We start from the raw sequence: 14,663 nt of genomic DNA on the forward strand, positions 1-14,663 counted from the left end.
ACACGGCACGGCCAGGACTAGAATCCTGTTCACGTGATTCCAAACCCAAAGCTCTTCCCAGTACAGATGGTGGTGGTGGCAGCAACACCAACACTATTGGCTCATCTCATCAGATGCTATGATGCCCATTTCACAGATGAGGAAACTGAGGTGAAGAGTGGTAATTAACCAGCCCAAGGTCACACAGCTAACTGAGTAGTGCCCAAGTCAGGATTCGAACCCAGCTCCTGGCCCATGTGGTCAGACACAGCTCTACAGTGTTGGGCCCTCCGAAGAGGAGCCCGAAGACCTGGAGCTTCAGGTGCACCCCCGAGATTTTCAGGAAAGAACTGGCAGTGAGCAAGTTCAAGGGTAAACACGAGCAAAGATGAGGAACCATCTGAAATTCTCCCAATCGTCCAGGGGAGCCGGGGATGGGAGAGGACAGGGGCTGGGAAGGTCTGGAAAGCCGGGGCACAAAGACCCCCAAAAAGCTGAGATGCTTCACCTTCAACTTCCCCTGTAAAAAGCAAGTAGATTTTGCTAAGTGGTGCGCCTGGGTGGCTCAGTCCGCTATGCATCTGCCTTTGGTTCAGATCACGATCTCAGGGTCTGGGGATCGAGGTCCGCACTAGGCACCCTGCTCAGTGGGGAGTCTGCTTCTCCCTCTGCCTCCCCAGTCCCACCTGCTCTCACTCTCTCTCTCAAATAAATACATTAAAATCTTTACAAAAATAAAAAAGTAAAAGAAAAAATTTTTTGAAAATTTGTTTAAAGTCATGAAAGGCCACGTATTGTTATGACTTCATTTCTATGAAATGTTCAGGAAAGGCAAATCCATACAAACAGAAAGCAGATCCCAGGTTGCCAGGGGTTGTGGGGGAAGGGGCAGGGGGAGTGACTAAATAGGCCTGTTGAGGGTGATGAAAATGTTCTGAAATTAGATGGTGGTGATGGCCACATCACCGTCCTAATAAACTTAAGAACTTTAAATTGTATACCTCAAAGGGGTGAATTTTATGGTTTGTGAATTATATTTCAGTAAAGCCCTTAAAAAAAAAAAAAGACTTTTAACAACTTTTTCAAAAATGAAGTGCCAGGACAGCCTAACCTGGAGAAGGTCAGGGAAAGAAGAGCTGCTGCTAAGCTCTTGCCACGGACCAGGCATGTGCTGCAGGGTGTGAGCCCTGGACCAGCCCCCAGCCCCACAGGGCTACCCAAACCTTGGTTCTGCCCCTATACTCACCTTGCTCCTCCTGCCACAGTCCCTTTGCACAGACTGTTCTCTCAGCTCAGAACCCACTTCCTCTGCTTTGCTCCAGCACTACTTTCTCAAGGAGGCTGTCCCTGACCTCCCCGATAGGTTCTGATGTCCCGGACAAAGGCCTTGGTACAAGCCCTCATGCCCTGTGTGCGCCCACCTGCACAGCCCTTGTTACTCTTTTAACTTAACACGGGTGTATATACCAAATGTTTGTCCTCCCCTAGACCCTAGACCACAGCCTCCCTAGGCCAGGGCGTGCCTGCGCACCTGGACGTCCCCAGTGGTTAGCTTGGTGCTCAGTGCATACCAGGCCCTCCGCAAACATCTGAGAGAGTGAGGCAGAGGGGCGCTGCAGGAGGCAACAGAGACACAAAGCTGGTGTGTTACCCCGCAGCAGAGAGGAGCCCCTGACAGTGAGGCAGACAGGCCTGGAGGCAGCAAACAACGGCGTCAGTGTATCAGAGGGAGACAGGGGCACTAGGGACACCTCAAGGAGGCCCACCTAACTCAGCAAGGGGCAGGCAGTCAAAACAGGTAGTTCTTGAGAAAAGGACACACCTGTACACTGGGAAAAAACGCATGAAAGTAATCTGCGGCTCCCTGGAAGCGAGAACAAGTCACGCTATTCAGTGATGATCCCCCAAGCAGAAGGCCGGCACGCTGGGGCGCCACAGAGAAGAGCGAGGCCCCGCCTGAAGACAGGGCTTTCAGCACAGAACCCTGGGCCCTGAGTTCAGGGCAGGGATCCGAGGCAGAGATGATGTAGAGACAGGGTGGGGGGCCTCGGGGAAGTGGGGAAGGCCAGACAGACACAAAAGACAGACACTGACCATGGCTGGGGGGAGCTGAGCCCCCGGACAGGGGCCTCAGGGCCCACATGCAGGTGGGGGAGGAGGACCCATGGTCAGCCCCAGAGGGCATGCAGCTCTGAGTCAGCAAGTGTCCTTCTGGACAAGCGAGGAAGGAGACAGCACTTGCCAGCACACACCTGAGGCTCTCCCTGGCTTCCAGAAGTCTGAGAACTCCTCCAACCTCGCGCACCCCCACCAGCCTCTCCTCTCCTACCAGCCTTCTCTGGGGTGACCTCTGCAGTGACTTTTGTCTACTCGGACTGCCCGGTAGTGCGACAGGGCGGACCCCGCAGCGGCCGTAGGGCTGGCAGCATGCCAGAACCTCCCCGCTCCACTCACATCTGCACACGCAGCCTGCCCTTCGGGAGAGGTCGGTTCGGACGCCTGGGAATCAGGAGGAATGGAGCATGAGGAGGAGCAGAAGGGGAGACCCAGGCCTCTGACTCTTGCCACCTTGCCCTCTCGTGCGTTCCTGAGCCAAGGGAGGGGACCCTATCTGTTCATAGTGCCAGTGGCCTGGTGGGTTCATTCCAGGGGCCCCAAGCAGTGCCCTCTGACCTGCTCCACGATGGGCAGTGGCCTCTGCCCGTCCCCTCCTCCCCAGGTACCTGGTTCTGCAGCTGAGTGGATGTGGCTTGCTGGTCACTGTCTCGGAGGGCCAGCCTCTCCTGCAGGGCTGCCAGCTCCTCCTGCAGCCGGGCTTTCTCCTCCTGCAGCTGGGACATGGCCTCCACCATCCTATGCACCATGGGGGCCGCACCTGGCGACCCCGCCAGGCTCGAACACCTCCCGCTGCCAAAGAGCCGCCCACCTATGAGCAAAGTAGTGGCCAATCAGCGGGACAGCAGAGGAGCCACCCCGGATGAGGAGAGGGGGCCACCGGGGCAGGGCAGACCATCGGGGATGGGATGGGAGTGCAAGCCGGGGGCAGCAGCAGAGTGTGTGAGCCAGGGGCTCCAGGCCTGCCCTAGAGGGAGCCACGTCCACAGGCAGCTTCTGGGACACACAATTGCGTGGATTAGGACTGAGGAAAGCAACTTTCACCCTATACCCCTCAAAGCATGTGTCCTAGGTCTGATGGGCCGTTCCCTCTTCACGGCCAGGCCGCAAGGAATCACAGCTGAGAGAAACACGGCTTCTGGCAACATCTGATGAAGAATCTGGGGTTCTCTCCCCCAGAAAACACTATTCTTGGGAGAATACGATTTCTTTAACCCCAAACCCCCTCTAGAGACAGAGGCTCCCCAGCCTGTCCCCTAACCTCCACAGGGAGTGGTCACCACGCACAGAGAAGGGGCGAGGGGAGGGTATGAGGGTGCAAAGGACAGCCAGACCAGGACACACGGACACAGACACAGCGTGTGAGCAGAACACAGCCAGGCCCGCTGCAGGGCCGACACCTGCGCTGAGCACAGGGACCGCACGGGCATGAGGAATGATAAATACCAGGGGGGGCGGTGCCTCAGCCTGAGTCCTCCTCCTCCCACGGCCTTCCACTGTCCTGTCACCAGGAGCAGGAGAGAGACAGACAGACAGACGGAAGGACAAAGACACAGAATCAAGGGCCATGACCTGCTCATAGGGCCTGGGATGAGTGTCACAGCTTGCTTGGAGGACACCAAGAATGGTCACCGTCTCCGCAGGAGGGGAGCTGGCAAGGAGCTGGGGGCAGGGGGCGGGGTTGGGGCAGAGGAGAGGGTGTAAGGGCAGGAGATTTGCCTCTCCCCTCAGGTAGCCCAAAGGGGGACCTGGCCAAAGCCCCAGGAGGCAGAAAGGTGCGTCCAAGAGTTTAGTGTGACATGTGGCACCTGCTGACTCCAGGCCTCCACTCAGAGCAGCAGAGCTTCCGGGCTCCCCCACACTACCCCCCAGGAGCCACGGCTGGGAGGCAGGACTCCCGGGGGCTCCCAGACTCCGCGCCTGAAGTCACACACCCCACTGGCAGCTTCAACCCACCAGGAGGCAGCAAGTGCGCTCACTGAGACTTCAGAGAGGCCAAAACAGAGCTTTCGGGCTGGGCAGGTGTATCAGCCCTGTCCCCAGGACGGTGGAGCCTATGAAGTCGAAAGTCCCACTCTCAAGAGAGCAGGTGAAGCACACACAGGCTGGTCTTTCCCTTTCTCGCAGGCCCTTGGAATAGCTGCGACTCGAGCCCCTGCAGGGAGCTGGAGCGGGCACGTCACCGGCTGGCTAGTGGCCCTGGCCGTGGGGCCTGTGTGTGACGAAGCAGGTGTGTCACACACACTTGGCCAAGCTTCTGCTCTCTGTTCCAGAGACAGTGAGGTCAGATGGATGCTTCCAGGCCTGTACACGAGGCTGCCATGAGCAGCATGTGACCAGTATGGCCCTCAGCCCTTTGCAGACTGCCATGGTGTGGTAGGGAACACACTAGACTCCAGTCCCGAGAGCTAGTTCTGACGCCTACGAGATGGGAGGGCGCGGCCCCTGGGGTCCTCCTATGCAAAATGGGGACATTGGTCCTTGCCCACAGAGGCAACCTTGGAAAAGGAGCCTGGAATCCATGAGGGATGCATAGAAGGGAGTGTCATTCAACAGGCCACAGGGCTGGGATGCGACATGGAATCATTTTTCTTGTCCAGGACACTGAGAAGGTTCTGAGACACCCCTGGAGCCCACATAGGGCTTCAACCTGACCTCAGCATAGGGGTGCAGCCAGGGGTGCTGAAACAAGGCCTGGAGAGCACTTGCTAGGGGAGAAAGGACCTTGAAGAAGTTAGGGAGTTCAGAGGAGCAGGGAAAGGTGAGATCAAAGGGCACTTGGGGACGAGGGACTGGACGGGCCTTGGCGCTGAGAAGGCTGCATGCCTCTCTTAGTGAGGCAGTTGTCAGTGCAAGTTTTCAAAAGACAGTGTGCCTCAGAGACCCCGCCTGCTCACCGCCCCTCACAGCCACTCAGGCACAGGGACACTGAGGTCCGGCCCTGGCCCCACTGACAAGACTCAGTCCCCACTCTTCACAGGAGCTGCTCTCTCTGTTCTCCACAAATTAGGAGAGCCAACCTGACTGGCTGGACGGTACACCCCTTCCCAAGGCCCGTCTGCCCACACCTCCGCCAGACCCCGGCACCTGCCCCTGAATGCCAGACAGGCAACCGCAGCTCTGGGACAACCCCAGAGCAGGCACTGGCTTCTTCCACCACACAGAAGTTTCAGAAACACCAATTAACCCGTGGTGACGGGAGGAAGAAAGCAAGAGAAAGCTTTTTCTCCACATGTTCTTGGCCGTCCCCTTGGGCTCCTTGAGGACACTTTTTCCCAAGTACTGCTGTGCTCAGGCTTCCCACTAGGGAACCCCACAAAGGGGGCCCATAGAATCTTCCAGAACCAGTCATCCTGGCCAAAGAAGAATGGAGCCACCAGCTCCTCTATCCCAGCCTTGTGGCAGCAGGGTGAAACCCTGTCCTAGAGCTTCTGGGTCCCCGATGGATCCACAGAAAAGGGGCTGTGTTCAGGCTTCTCTCTGCGGGCTGTGGTGTCTTTGAGGCTGCCACCCCTGGCCTGCTTTTGACAGGCACTGGGAAAAGACAAAAAGCAGGGAAATTCAACCCCAGCCCACATGGGCCTCTCATCACTGGGTGGGGCCCTGGTGGCACTGGGACGGGGACAGCCCTGGAGTGGGGGTGGGCGGCGGGGGTCTCGGAGTTCCATGTCCAGGTGGCCAGGATCTGGCTGGGCCACCTCCAGGTGCAGAGGACAGCATATGGGGACCGCTCAAATGCCACAGCAGCCTCCCTTCCAGTGTCAGCTTTAGCGAGGGCTGTTCCAGGTTGGCGGGCAGGCCTCCTTTACCTGTTTTCTCTACATTCATGGTGCCACCAGCTTCCTGGGTCTCCCGGTCCCGCCTGGGGGCCGGCGCCTGCCTCTTCAGGAGCTTCTCTTCTTTCGTCCCCTGACTCTTGTTCTCGCACCCCTTGTCCAGCAGGGCTTGCTGCCAAGACACAACCAGAATCCTCACGTGAAGGGGACTGCAGTGGGGAGGGGACCCCCCCAAGCCTGAAGATGGTGTGCTCCTGGAGCTGGTGAGCACCCCGGGCCCATGGGTCCATTGCTCGCTGTGTGAGTAGGTGAGGACAATGAGGCCTGGGGTCTGGAAGAAATGTGCCCAGAGGTCATGACAAGACAGTGGCGGCGCATTTTCTTGGCCCCCGTTGGCAGCCAGCCATCTGCACCAGAGAAGAAGGTTCTCGGGCACTTAGATGTCCTCACGTGAAGCTCACTAGGCTGCCCCTGTGGGCTCTGTGAGGTGTAAGTCATCAGGGCAGCGACCTGCTTGTTTCAGGCCCATGGGCCCACCGTTCACAGGGCTGTCCAGCCCCACCAGGCACAACTTCCCCCATGATGTCAGCTGCCCCACCTACAGACGGCACCAGCTCAGGACTGCCAAGAGCGGGGCACACGGATCCACATGAGCAGGGGAAGGCCAGGCCCCAACCCCATCTCCTGGTCAGGGAGAAACCGAGGCAAAGAAGGCTGAGGTAGAACAGGCCAGTGGACAGGCCTGGAGAGAGAGGGGGAGGGACAGAAAGAATCTTCCAGAGAAAATCACCTGCAGCGCACATAGGCATCCAAAGTAAGCCACAGAACCAGATGTAGAGGGCAATACCATCTGACGATAAAACAAATAAAACAGGACTCAAAAAAAAAAAAATCTGGGGAACTATATAGACAATGGTTCTCTCTGCGAGGTCAGGTGACACAGCAGCTAGGAGGAGAAACGTGCCTCATTTAAACTTTTGGGCAAGTAAAAAGAAAGTCAACCGTGAAAATGTGGGGGAAAAGGGAAAGGAGTCTTTACATTTCATTTTGAACCTTTTCTTGGCATTTGTATTTTCAGCCTTAGAAGCATCTACAGTGTTCTATTTTTTAATGTCAATGGAAATTATCTGGGAAGGGGGATTACAGACATATTTTATTTTTTTAAGTTTTATTTAAGTAATCTTTACACCCAACATGGGGCTCGAACTCATGACCCCGAGATCAAGAGTCGCATGCTCTTCCGACGGAGCCAGCCAGGCGCCCCTACAGACATTTCTGCGTGTCTTTGTGCCTGCTGTATCTGAGACAAAAAACAAATGCCCTGTTTAAAAGAATGCTCCGAGAGAGGGGAACCCTCTTACACTGTTGGTGGGAACGCAAGCTGCTGCAGCCACTCTGGAAAACAGAATGCAGGTTCCTCGAAAAGCTAAAAATAGAGCTACCCTACGACCCAGCAATTGCACTACTAGGTATTTACCCAAACGATACAAACATAGTGATCTGAAGGGGCTCCTACACCCCAAAGTTTACAGCAGCAATGTCCACAATAGCCAAACTGTGGAAAGAGCCTAGGTGTCCATCGACGGATGAATGGATAAGATGTGGGGTGTGTGTGTGTTTGTGTGTGTGTGTGTGTGTGTAATGGAATATTACTCAGCCATCAAAAAACGAAATCTTACCATTTGCAATGAGGTGGATGGAACTAGAGGGTATTATGCTGGGTGGAATAAATCAGAGAAAGTCAGAGAAAGACAATGATCATAGGATCTCACTCATAAGTGGAATTTAAGAAACAAAACAGGATCATAGAGGAAGGGAGGGAAAAATAAAATAAGATGAAATCAGAGAGGGAGACAAACCATAAGACACTTAACTATGGGAAAAAAACTGAGGGTTGCTGAGGGGAGGGGGTGGGGGGAGGAAGTAACTGGGTGACGGGCATGAAGGAGGGTTCGTGGTGTGATGAGCGCTGGTGTTACACACAGCTGATGAATCACTGAACTCTACCTCTGAAACCAATAATATGCTATATGTTAATTCATTGAATGTGAATAAAATTTAAAGAAAAATAAAAATTAAAAAAAAAAATTATAACAGAATGCTCCGAGTCTGGAGTCGGAAAGGGCCGGGCGTGAAGCCTGGCTGTGCCTCGTGTGAGCTGTGCGGCTCTGGGCGAGTTCCTGTCCCTCCCTGAAGCTTCATTTTCCCCATTCTTAAAATAGAAATGTTATCAGCCCCCTGATGCCGCCGGCCTGAAGGGTAACCGCCGGAACGTGTGCAGTTCTCAAAGTGGCTGGCGCACAGTAAGAACCCAATGGCAGACAGTCCTCAGCACTATATTCTTTCTGTACTTTTCCTTGTTTTTTTTTTTTCATTATTACTTTTGTAACCCAAACAAACAGAGAAAAGAAAGAGAAAGCCACATCAGTTGTTCACGTGTGACCCCTCTCGACCTCACGTTCTACTTGAGAGGGACGGTGGTGAGCACAATCTCTATGTAGGAAAACTAACCCCCCCCCCCGACTTTATTTGGTCCCCACCCTTTGACCAACTGCCACTCCATCACGAGCAGGCTTGTCAGCGGTGGCGGCAATGGCAGCAGCTGGGAGTTTCCAATTGCCGACCAGAGCAAAGGTTACACTATTTCTGGCCTGTTGGCCAAGCCACAGGAAGGGCAGCCGGGGTGGGGGGGGGTGTTGGGAATTTCTGCAGTGCCTCCAGAAGGAGCATCTCAGGTTTTAACTACTTGAGAGACTGGGCCAGGGGGGAGGTTCCCTAAACCTACCAGGTCACCCCACGGTGCCTAGGGCCCTCCTTCAGCCCCAAAGCCCTGACCTCCAAGCGCCTATAAACATAAAGCAGCTTCGCAGGGGCCCAGAAGGACACCAACATGGAAACTGGTTGCTGACAGGAGCTTCTCAGAGATTCCCAGCAGATCTGCTGACCCCAGGACTCGGCAGCAACCACAACCCAACACCCCATAATCAAAATTCAAGAAGAGAGCCACCGCCCAACTCAAGGCAGCCGGTTTCTGACCACCTCCCGATTTAACTACCAATGGCTCAAGTCAGAGAAAAAAAAATGGGTCCTCTGGTTTCTTTAACTGTTCTCACACCAGACCTGCTTTTCTTGCAGACCGTAAGATAAAAGAAGGACCGTTTGGCTCAGTTTGCACATGAACCACACAAGAAGGGCCGAGAAAAGCCTTGGAGCCCAAGATGGCCTCTGAAGCAACATGAAACCCTGGGCCATGTTCGGATCAGGACTCGGGGCCACACACAGCCTGGGCCCACGACTTCCATCTGCATGAGGGAGGATATGCCCTGAAAGGGCACTTGGATTTCCCACACTCCGTCCTGCCCCCCATTTCCCCATGTCCCTTCAACGTGAGCCCTCTCATGTACCATCCTTCTTGGGCAGGGGGCCTTCACAGCACCCCCAAATAACTCTGGTCCTTCATCCAGACTGTCAGGTCTATTTCTCTGCTTTGTTTGGGCCAGCACCTGGCACAGAGGCACTCTGTAAATATCTGTTAACAAATGTATTCATTTAAAATGTGCAGCGCCTGGACTGTCCTGACATCGCTCCAAGCCATAGCTGCGTGGATGCGTAGATATTTAAGGAGCTCATCGCAATCAGAAAGGATACAGAGGACCGGTTAGATAATTTATGGTAAACCCTGAAGCAGAATATGTTGCAGCAGTTTAAGAGAATGAGGGAGTTCTCTGTATACTGACATGCATGAAGAAATCACCAAGATGTACTGTTGAAAGAAAGAGCTAGTCACAGAACAGTATGTACAAATAAATAATAAAATTGTATAAATATACTTAAGTGGTTACATAGGAAAAATACATAAACACCCAACTCTTATTAGTGGATTTCTCCAAGACACAGGACTATGGGAGGCATTCAGTTTCTAAATATTACATCCCTGTGTGAATCCTTTACACTATATGTTAGAAAGCTCATCGTGTGTGTAGCTCTTCAGATCCTGGCTTGCTGTGTGACCAGTAGCAAGTTACTTAACCTCTCTGAGCTTCCTTCATCCACATAACTCAGATAAAACAGTAACCGTATCTTGAGATTGTTGAGTACTGATGTGAGATATATAACACATGGCATCAGTGTCTGGTAGAAAGTCCATGTCCAGTAAATAGTAATTCTTATTACTATCATTATGTATTATCTCTATGACCAAGTACACAAATATACGTAAAATTTGTCTTAGTATTGCCCCATGGACAAACATGCTTGAGTGGGAATTAACAGCTTCTCAGCGAAGGTCCCACAATTCTCACTTTAACACCTCAGCCAGGGTGTGGCTGAAAAGTTTCTGTCATCTCCTGTGAGATTCTCCCTGAGATAACCTAATAAAGCAAATTGCTCCATCCACGCAGGCTCAGGGCGGATGTGCCGTGAGGCACTCAGCAAAGAGGCACAAGGCAGGTCCCCGGCTCTCTCTCCGTGCTTCCTTCCCCACACAGCCTGCTGGGGACCCGGCCGCAAAGCTCGGAGAGCTGAGGCCCACCAGCCTGGCTCGGCCCGTGAAGATCAGAACGCGCCAAAGGCCCCAGTGCTTACCTGCACGGTCAGGTAGAGCCTGTGGGGGCTCCCAGGGCCAGCCCAGTCCACGCTGAGGGCTCGGCACTGAGCCAGGGCCGGTCGAGCGACACTTCGGACACCGGAGTCCTCGTCACTGCTGATCGGGGTGTCTTTTCCACGACCTGTCCCAGGACAGAGAATACAGGTAAGATGCTAGGCCCCTGGCTGAAGGCTGCCGGCCAGGACCCCTGGCTGGGGCCGTGGCTGAGCCCTGCTTCCCCACACTCCGGGCCGGCCCAGGCGCAGCCAGGAGGGACTCACACGCCCTCACACGCCTGACCGACTCGGAGGGAAGGCCTGGCACCAGGCAGGGGCTGTGCTCCCTTCTTCCCAAAAGCCACCCGAGCTTCCCTTTGGGAAGGCACCCGAGGCCTCTGAGGCGGGGGGAGGGGTGCTCCCCACCCTCCACAGTGGCTTTTGGGGCTGGCACTTGCTCATGAACACCCTCTCCAGAGAGCAGCAAAGGGAAGCCGATGCCAACCTGGCTGCGTTCATCTTCACAGGAGCCCCAGGGCCATGGCTTTATTACCAAGGCCGCCTCTAGGTGGCAACTGCTCCCTTGCCTTCCTAAACACCAACCCTGTGCTGGGAGGCCTGGTCCCTGCAGCCTCCAAAAGCATATTGAGGACCAGCTAAAGCACATCTCCTCGAGCCTCTGACACATTGCCTCCCTCACTGGAGCAGGGAGAGAGCTGACCATAGTATGGATATCCCATGCACCCCACTTCAACCCCCCAGCAGGGCCTTACTGCCCTGCCCGATCCTCAGTTTCCTTGTCGATAGTGTGGGGATAAGGAACAAAGCTCATAGTTCTGGGGTGAGGGTTCCACGGAATGACACACGTTAACACGCTCACTCTGTGCCGGGCACACAGAAAGTGGCCACTGATGCAGGCCCTTAGGACCACAACCGAGGAGGGTGAATAACGTGGCCAGGGTCACACTGAGCCAGTACCGCAATCCCACGGGCTAACCTACCCTCTGCTCGCCTGTCCCTCTGAAGGCAGAGCTAAGAGTGGGGGTGGGGGCGGAGGGGCCAGGGGTGACCAAGCTGGCTGAAACCCTACGCAGTGTTAGGCACTCTGCTTAGCATTTCACCCACGGGATTTCATTTGACCTTTGTCTTAAATTGTGAAAGTGGCTAAGTCTGTATGGTCACATAATCTTCATAATACTCATTTAATAGATCAATCCGCATGCATGCCCACATACACAAGGTCAGAAGGAACTATATAAAGTGCCCAGTAACAAGCCTATAGGTGATTTTTATTTTCTTTTTTATACTTTTCTGTGTTTTCTATTGAGTGGCTTTTTTTTTGTTTTTTGAAAATTTTTTTAGTTTTTTAGTTTTGAGTGGTTTTTTTTTTTTTTAGTTTTCCAAACGAACACTTTTGTCTTTTGCTTGTTTTTTCCTTCATTTCTTTTTTTTCTTTCTTTCCTTTTTTCTTTCTCTCTCTCTCTTTCTTTCTTTTTTTTCCCCCAGAAAAGCAATACCCATTCATATTACATCTGTAGTCTTAGGAAAACCTTGTGGTGTAGAGGCCATCTTCATCCCCTTCCAGACAATTGAGGCTACCCGACCTAAAAGCCCAAGCTTTTCCCAGAGACTCCAGGGCCATCCCCAGCCTCACCTGTCCTCTGCAGAGAGACTTTGGAGGGTATCACTCTGGGCGCCACCAGTGGCACAAATGTGGGAGAGAAGGAACTGAAGTTTGCTGTGTGCCCTCTCTGGGCCTCAGTTTCCCCTTCTGTACATGGGGGGGGTCTTGGATCTGATGGCCCAAAGGGACTCTGCTAGCTCAGACAGGGTGGTAATCTAAACCCCTTTCTCTGTAGGTCAAGGAATAACAGGCAGCAAGCCCCTCAACACATTCTGACTGAAGACCCCTCTCTCCCGCCACACTTCCAGAAGACTTCCCCAAGCTCAGCTTGGGAGACAGTCATGGGGCAGCTCCCTGGACCGATGATACAGCCGGCACCGGAAATCAGATGTGCCACTCACTTCTTGGCATGTGAGGTACCAGGGGACATGACCCAGAAAGGAGAGCTGGTGTTGACAGCTCCCCCGGGGGGACAGCGAGGGCCCGCACTCAGGGACTCCTTCCCTGCCCAACTGCTGTCGGGACCCTACAGGAGCCGCCCCGGATGGCACCTGAAACCAAGCACAGGGCACCCAAACTCGGCTGAGCTACGCTCCGTGGCAGCCTGGGTCGGCTCCTCGCGCCCCCCGCGGGCCGGCCAGCCGATCAAGTGTCAGTGCCGCGCATGGCACCGGGCGGCCACTTCACCTACCTTGTTTACCAACCGCGGGCCGAAACCGGAGCGAGACCGCGAGCGCTCGGCCAGGGACCAAGGACGCGCCGCCCGCTGAGCGCCCCCCGCCCGGCCAGGTGGAGATCGCGTGGTTTGGGTGGCGTTGTCCCCCTGCTCCAGCGACCGCGTTGAAGTTTAACTCGGCGTCCAGGACCTCTCTTTACGGGCGAGCGCGGGGCAGGAGCGCCGACGAGATTGACGCCCCGACTGCGACTCCGCGCCGGCCCGCGGGCTGCCCGGCACCCTGTAATTACCTGACAGCTCTGACTGAGCCTAGGAACTTGCGAGAAAGCCCGGCCTCATCTCTGCTATCTGGAGGAAGGAAGGGAAATAAAGAGGCATTTTAAAAATGCGGACTCACCAGTTCTCAACCTCCCCGGGCCGGTGTATGGGAAAGGGCGGGCAGCCGGGCTGGCGGGGGCGGGGCGAGCCATCCCCGGCTCGGGCTCCCCGGCCCGGCCCACTCTCCACAGGCCACGCAGCGAGGGCGTGGCTCCCAGGTTCCACGGCCGGCGAGACGGGACCATGGCCCGGGGCTCAGCGGTCTCCTCCGGGCGCCGGGCGGCCTGCGGACAGAACAGGGGAGCCGAGGCTGAGCCGGCTGCAGCTGGGGGACAGATCAGAGCCTGCCTGCAACAGGGTCACCTGTTACCTGTAGCGGCAGCCCCAACTCCAATGCCACCTCCACCCCCCAGCAAAGATCCCTGAGCTTGCGGGATGACACAGAGCCCGTCACCATTTCAGGGTGCTTTTTCCCAAGTAAGGAGGCTCAGAAGTGGGTGAGGAGCCCATCGGGTGTGTCTGCAGCACACTGTGGAGCCCTCACATCTCAGCCCCTCCACTGGAACCCTGGCAGCCTGAAGACGTGCCAGGTCACAGCCCCACAGGGAGGCAGCCCAAGTCAACAGCATCTCCATAACTCTAATCAGAAGGGGCCTGACTGTGGCCAGTGACAAGAAAGACATATATATCAAATTCTCTTAAAGTCCACTCTATCTAGTCAATTCAACTAGCCTCCACTCTGTGCCTACAACTTGGCAGGCAGTAAGATACAACGATTCATTGCTTCTTCATCTAATAATTATTTATCTGGCATCTGCTATGTGCCAGGCACCTGCGAGGGGTCCTCTTTGATCAGGAGAGATGGGGCCTAAGAGCTCCCTGTCAGGAGGGAGGTAAGCACTTCAGCAAACCTTCATGATCTGAACAGGATGCAGGGAGGCACAAGGTGGTATGGGAGGAGGGGGTGGGGGTGGGGAGCACTGGTCTGAATAGAAAGCCCCATGGCGGGGGCACCTGGGTAGTGCAGTGGGTTAAGTGACTGACTCTTGGTTTTGGCTTAGGGTCGTGAAATCAGAACCCGCATGGGGCTCCACACTTAACACAGAGTCTCCTTGAGATTTTCTCTCCCTCTCCCTCTGTCCTTCCTGCTTAAGCTCTCTCTAAAATAAATTTTAAAAATATTTTTTAAAAAAGCAAGCAAGCAAGCTGCATAGGTCCCTCATGAACTGAGCAGATGAACAGAACAGATTTTAACCATTCCCTACACAAGTCTTTATTGAACACCTATGGTATGTAAAGCAGCTGTGAGGGCATTTAAAGTACCCGACTACAGTCCCAGACTCAGACAGTGATGCCAGGAACAGAGGACGCCAAGTCAGCTCAGAGAGGCAATGCGGACTTTGCTTTTGGTTTTAAAATGGAGTTCGAGGTACCCAAGAACTTCCTGATGGTGCCACCTGGGCCGCAGACTGCTTTTACCAGACAGGAAAGATTACCTATTTGAACAGTGTCCACTCCCCTGACCCGCTCTGGTTCTCCATGGTGGGGCCCACAGCACAGTCATTGGTGCAGCCCCCTCCCCCCCAGCCTGGTG

At 54.6% G+C, this 14,663-nt stretch overlaps 1 protein-coding gene across 5 annotated transcripts in view; it reads right to left on the reverse strand.

Moving 5' to 3' along the window:
* The window catches only part of KIFC3 (kinesin family member C3), a 32,864-nt gene extending 19,492 nt beyond the window's left edge, over positions 1–13,372 (reverse strand). For 2 of the 5 annotated variants that reach the window (XM_034672776.1, XM_034672777.1), the window contains exons 1-4: positions 13,149–13,372; positions 10,455–10,597; positions 5,904–6,042; positions 2,703–2,905 (exon numbers count right to left, since the gene is read on the reverse strand). In XM_034672776.1, the coding sequence (XP_034528667.1) occupies positions 2,703–2,905; positions 5,904–6,042; positions 10,455–10,597; positions 13,149–13,314 (651 nt within the window). In that variant the 5' untranslated portion in view covers positions 13,315–13,372. Of the gene's footprint in view, positions 1–2,702; positions 2,906–5,903; positions 6,043–10,454; positions 10,598–12,766; positions 13,101–13,148 lie in introns of those variants that run through there. The other 3 variants (XM_034672779.1, XM_034672780.1, XM_034672778.1) reach the window with 3 other exon arrangements.
* Between the last annotated feature and the right edge of the window lie 1,291 nt (positions 13,373–14,663).

The sequence above is a fragment of the Ailuropoda melanoleuca genome, chromosome 12, assembly GCF_002007445.2.
Source record: "Ailuropoda melanoleuca isolate Jingjing chromosome 12, ASM200744v2, whole genome shotgun sequence".
NCBI lineage: Eukaryota > Metazoa > Chordata > Mammalia > Carnivora > Ursidae > Ailuropoda > Ailuropoda melanoleuca.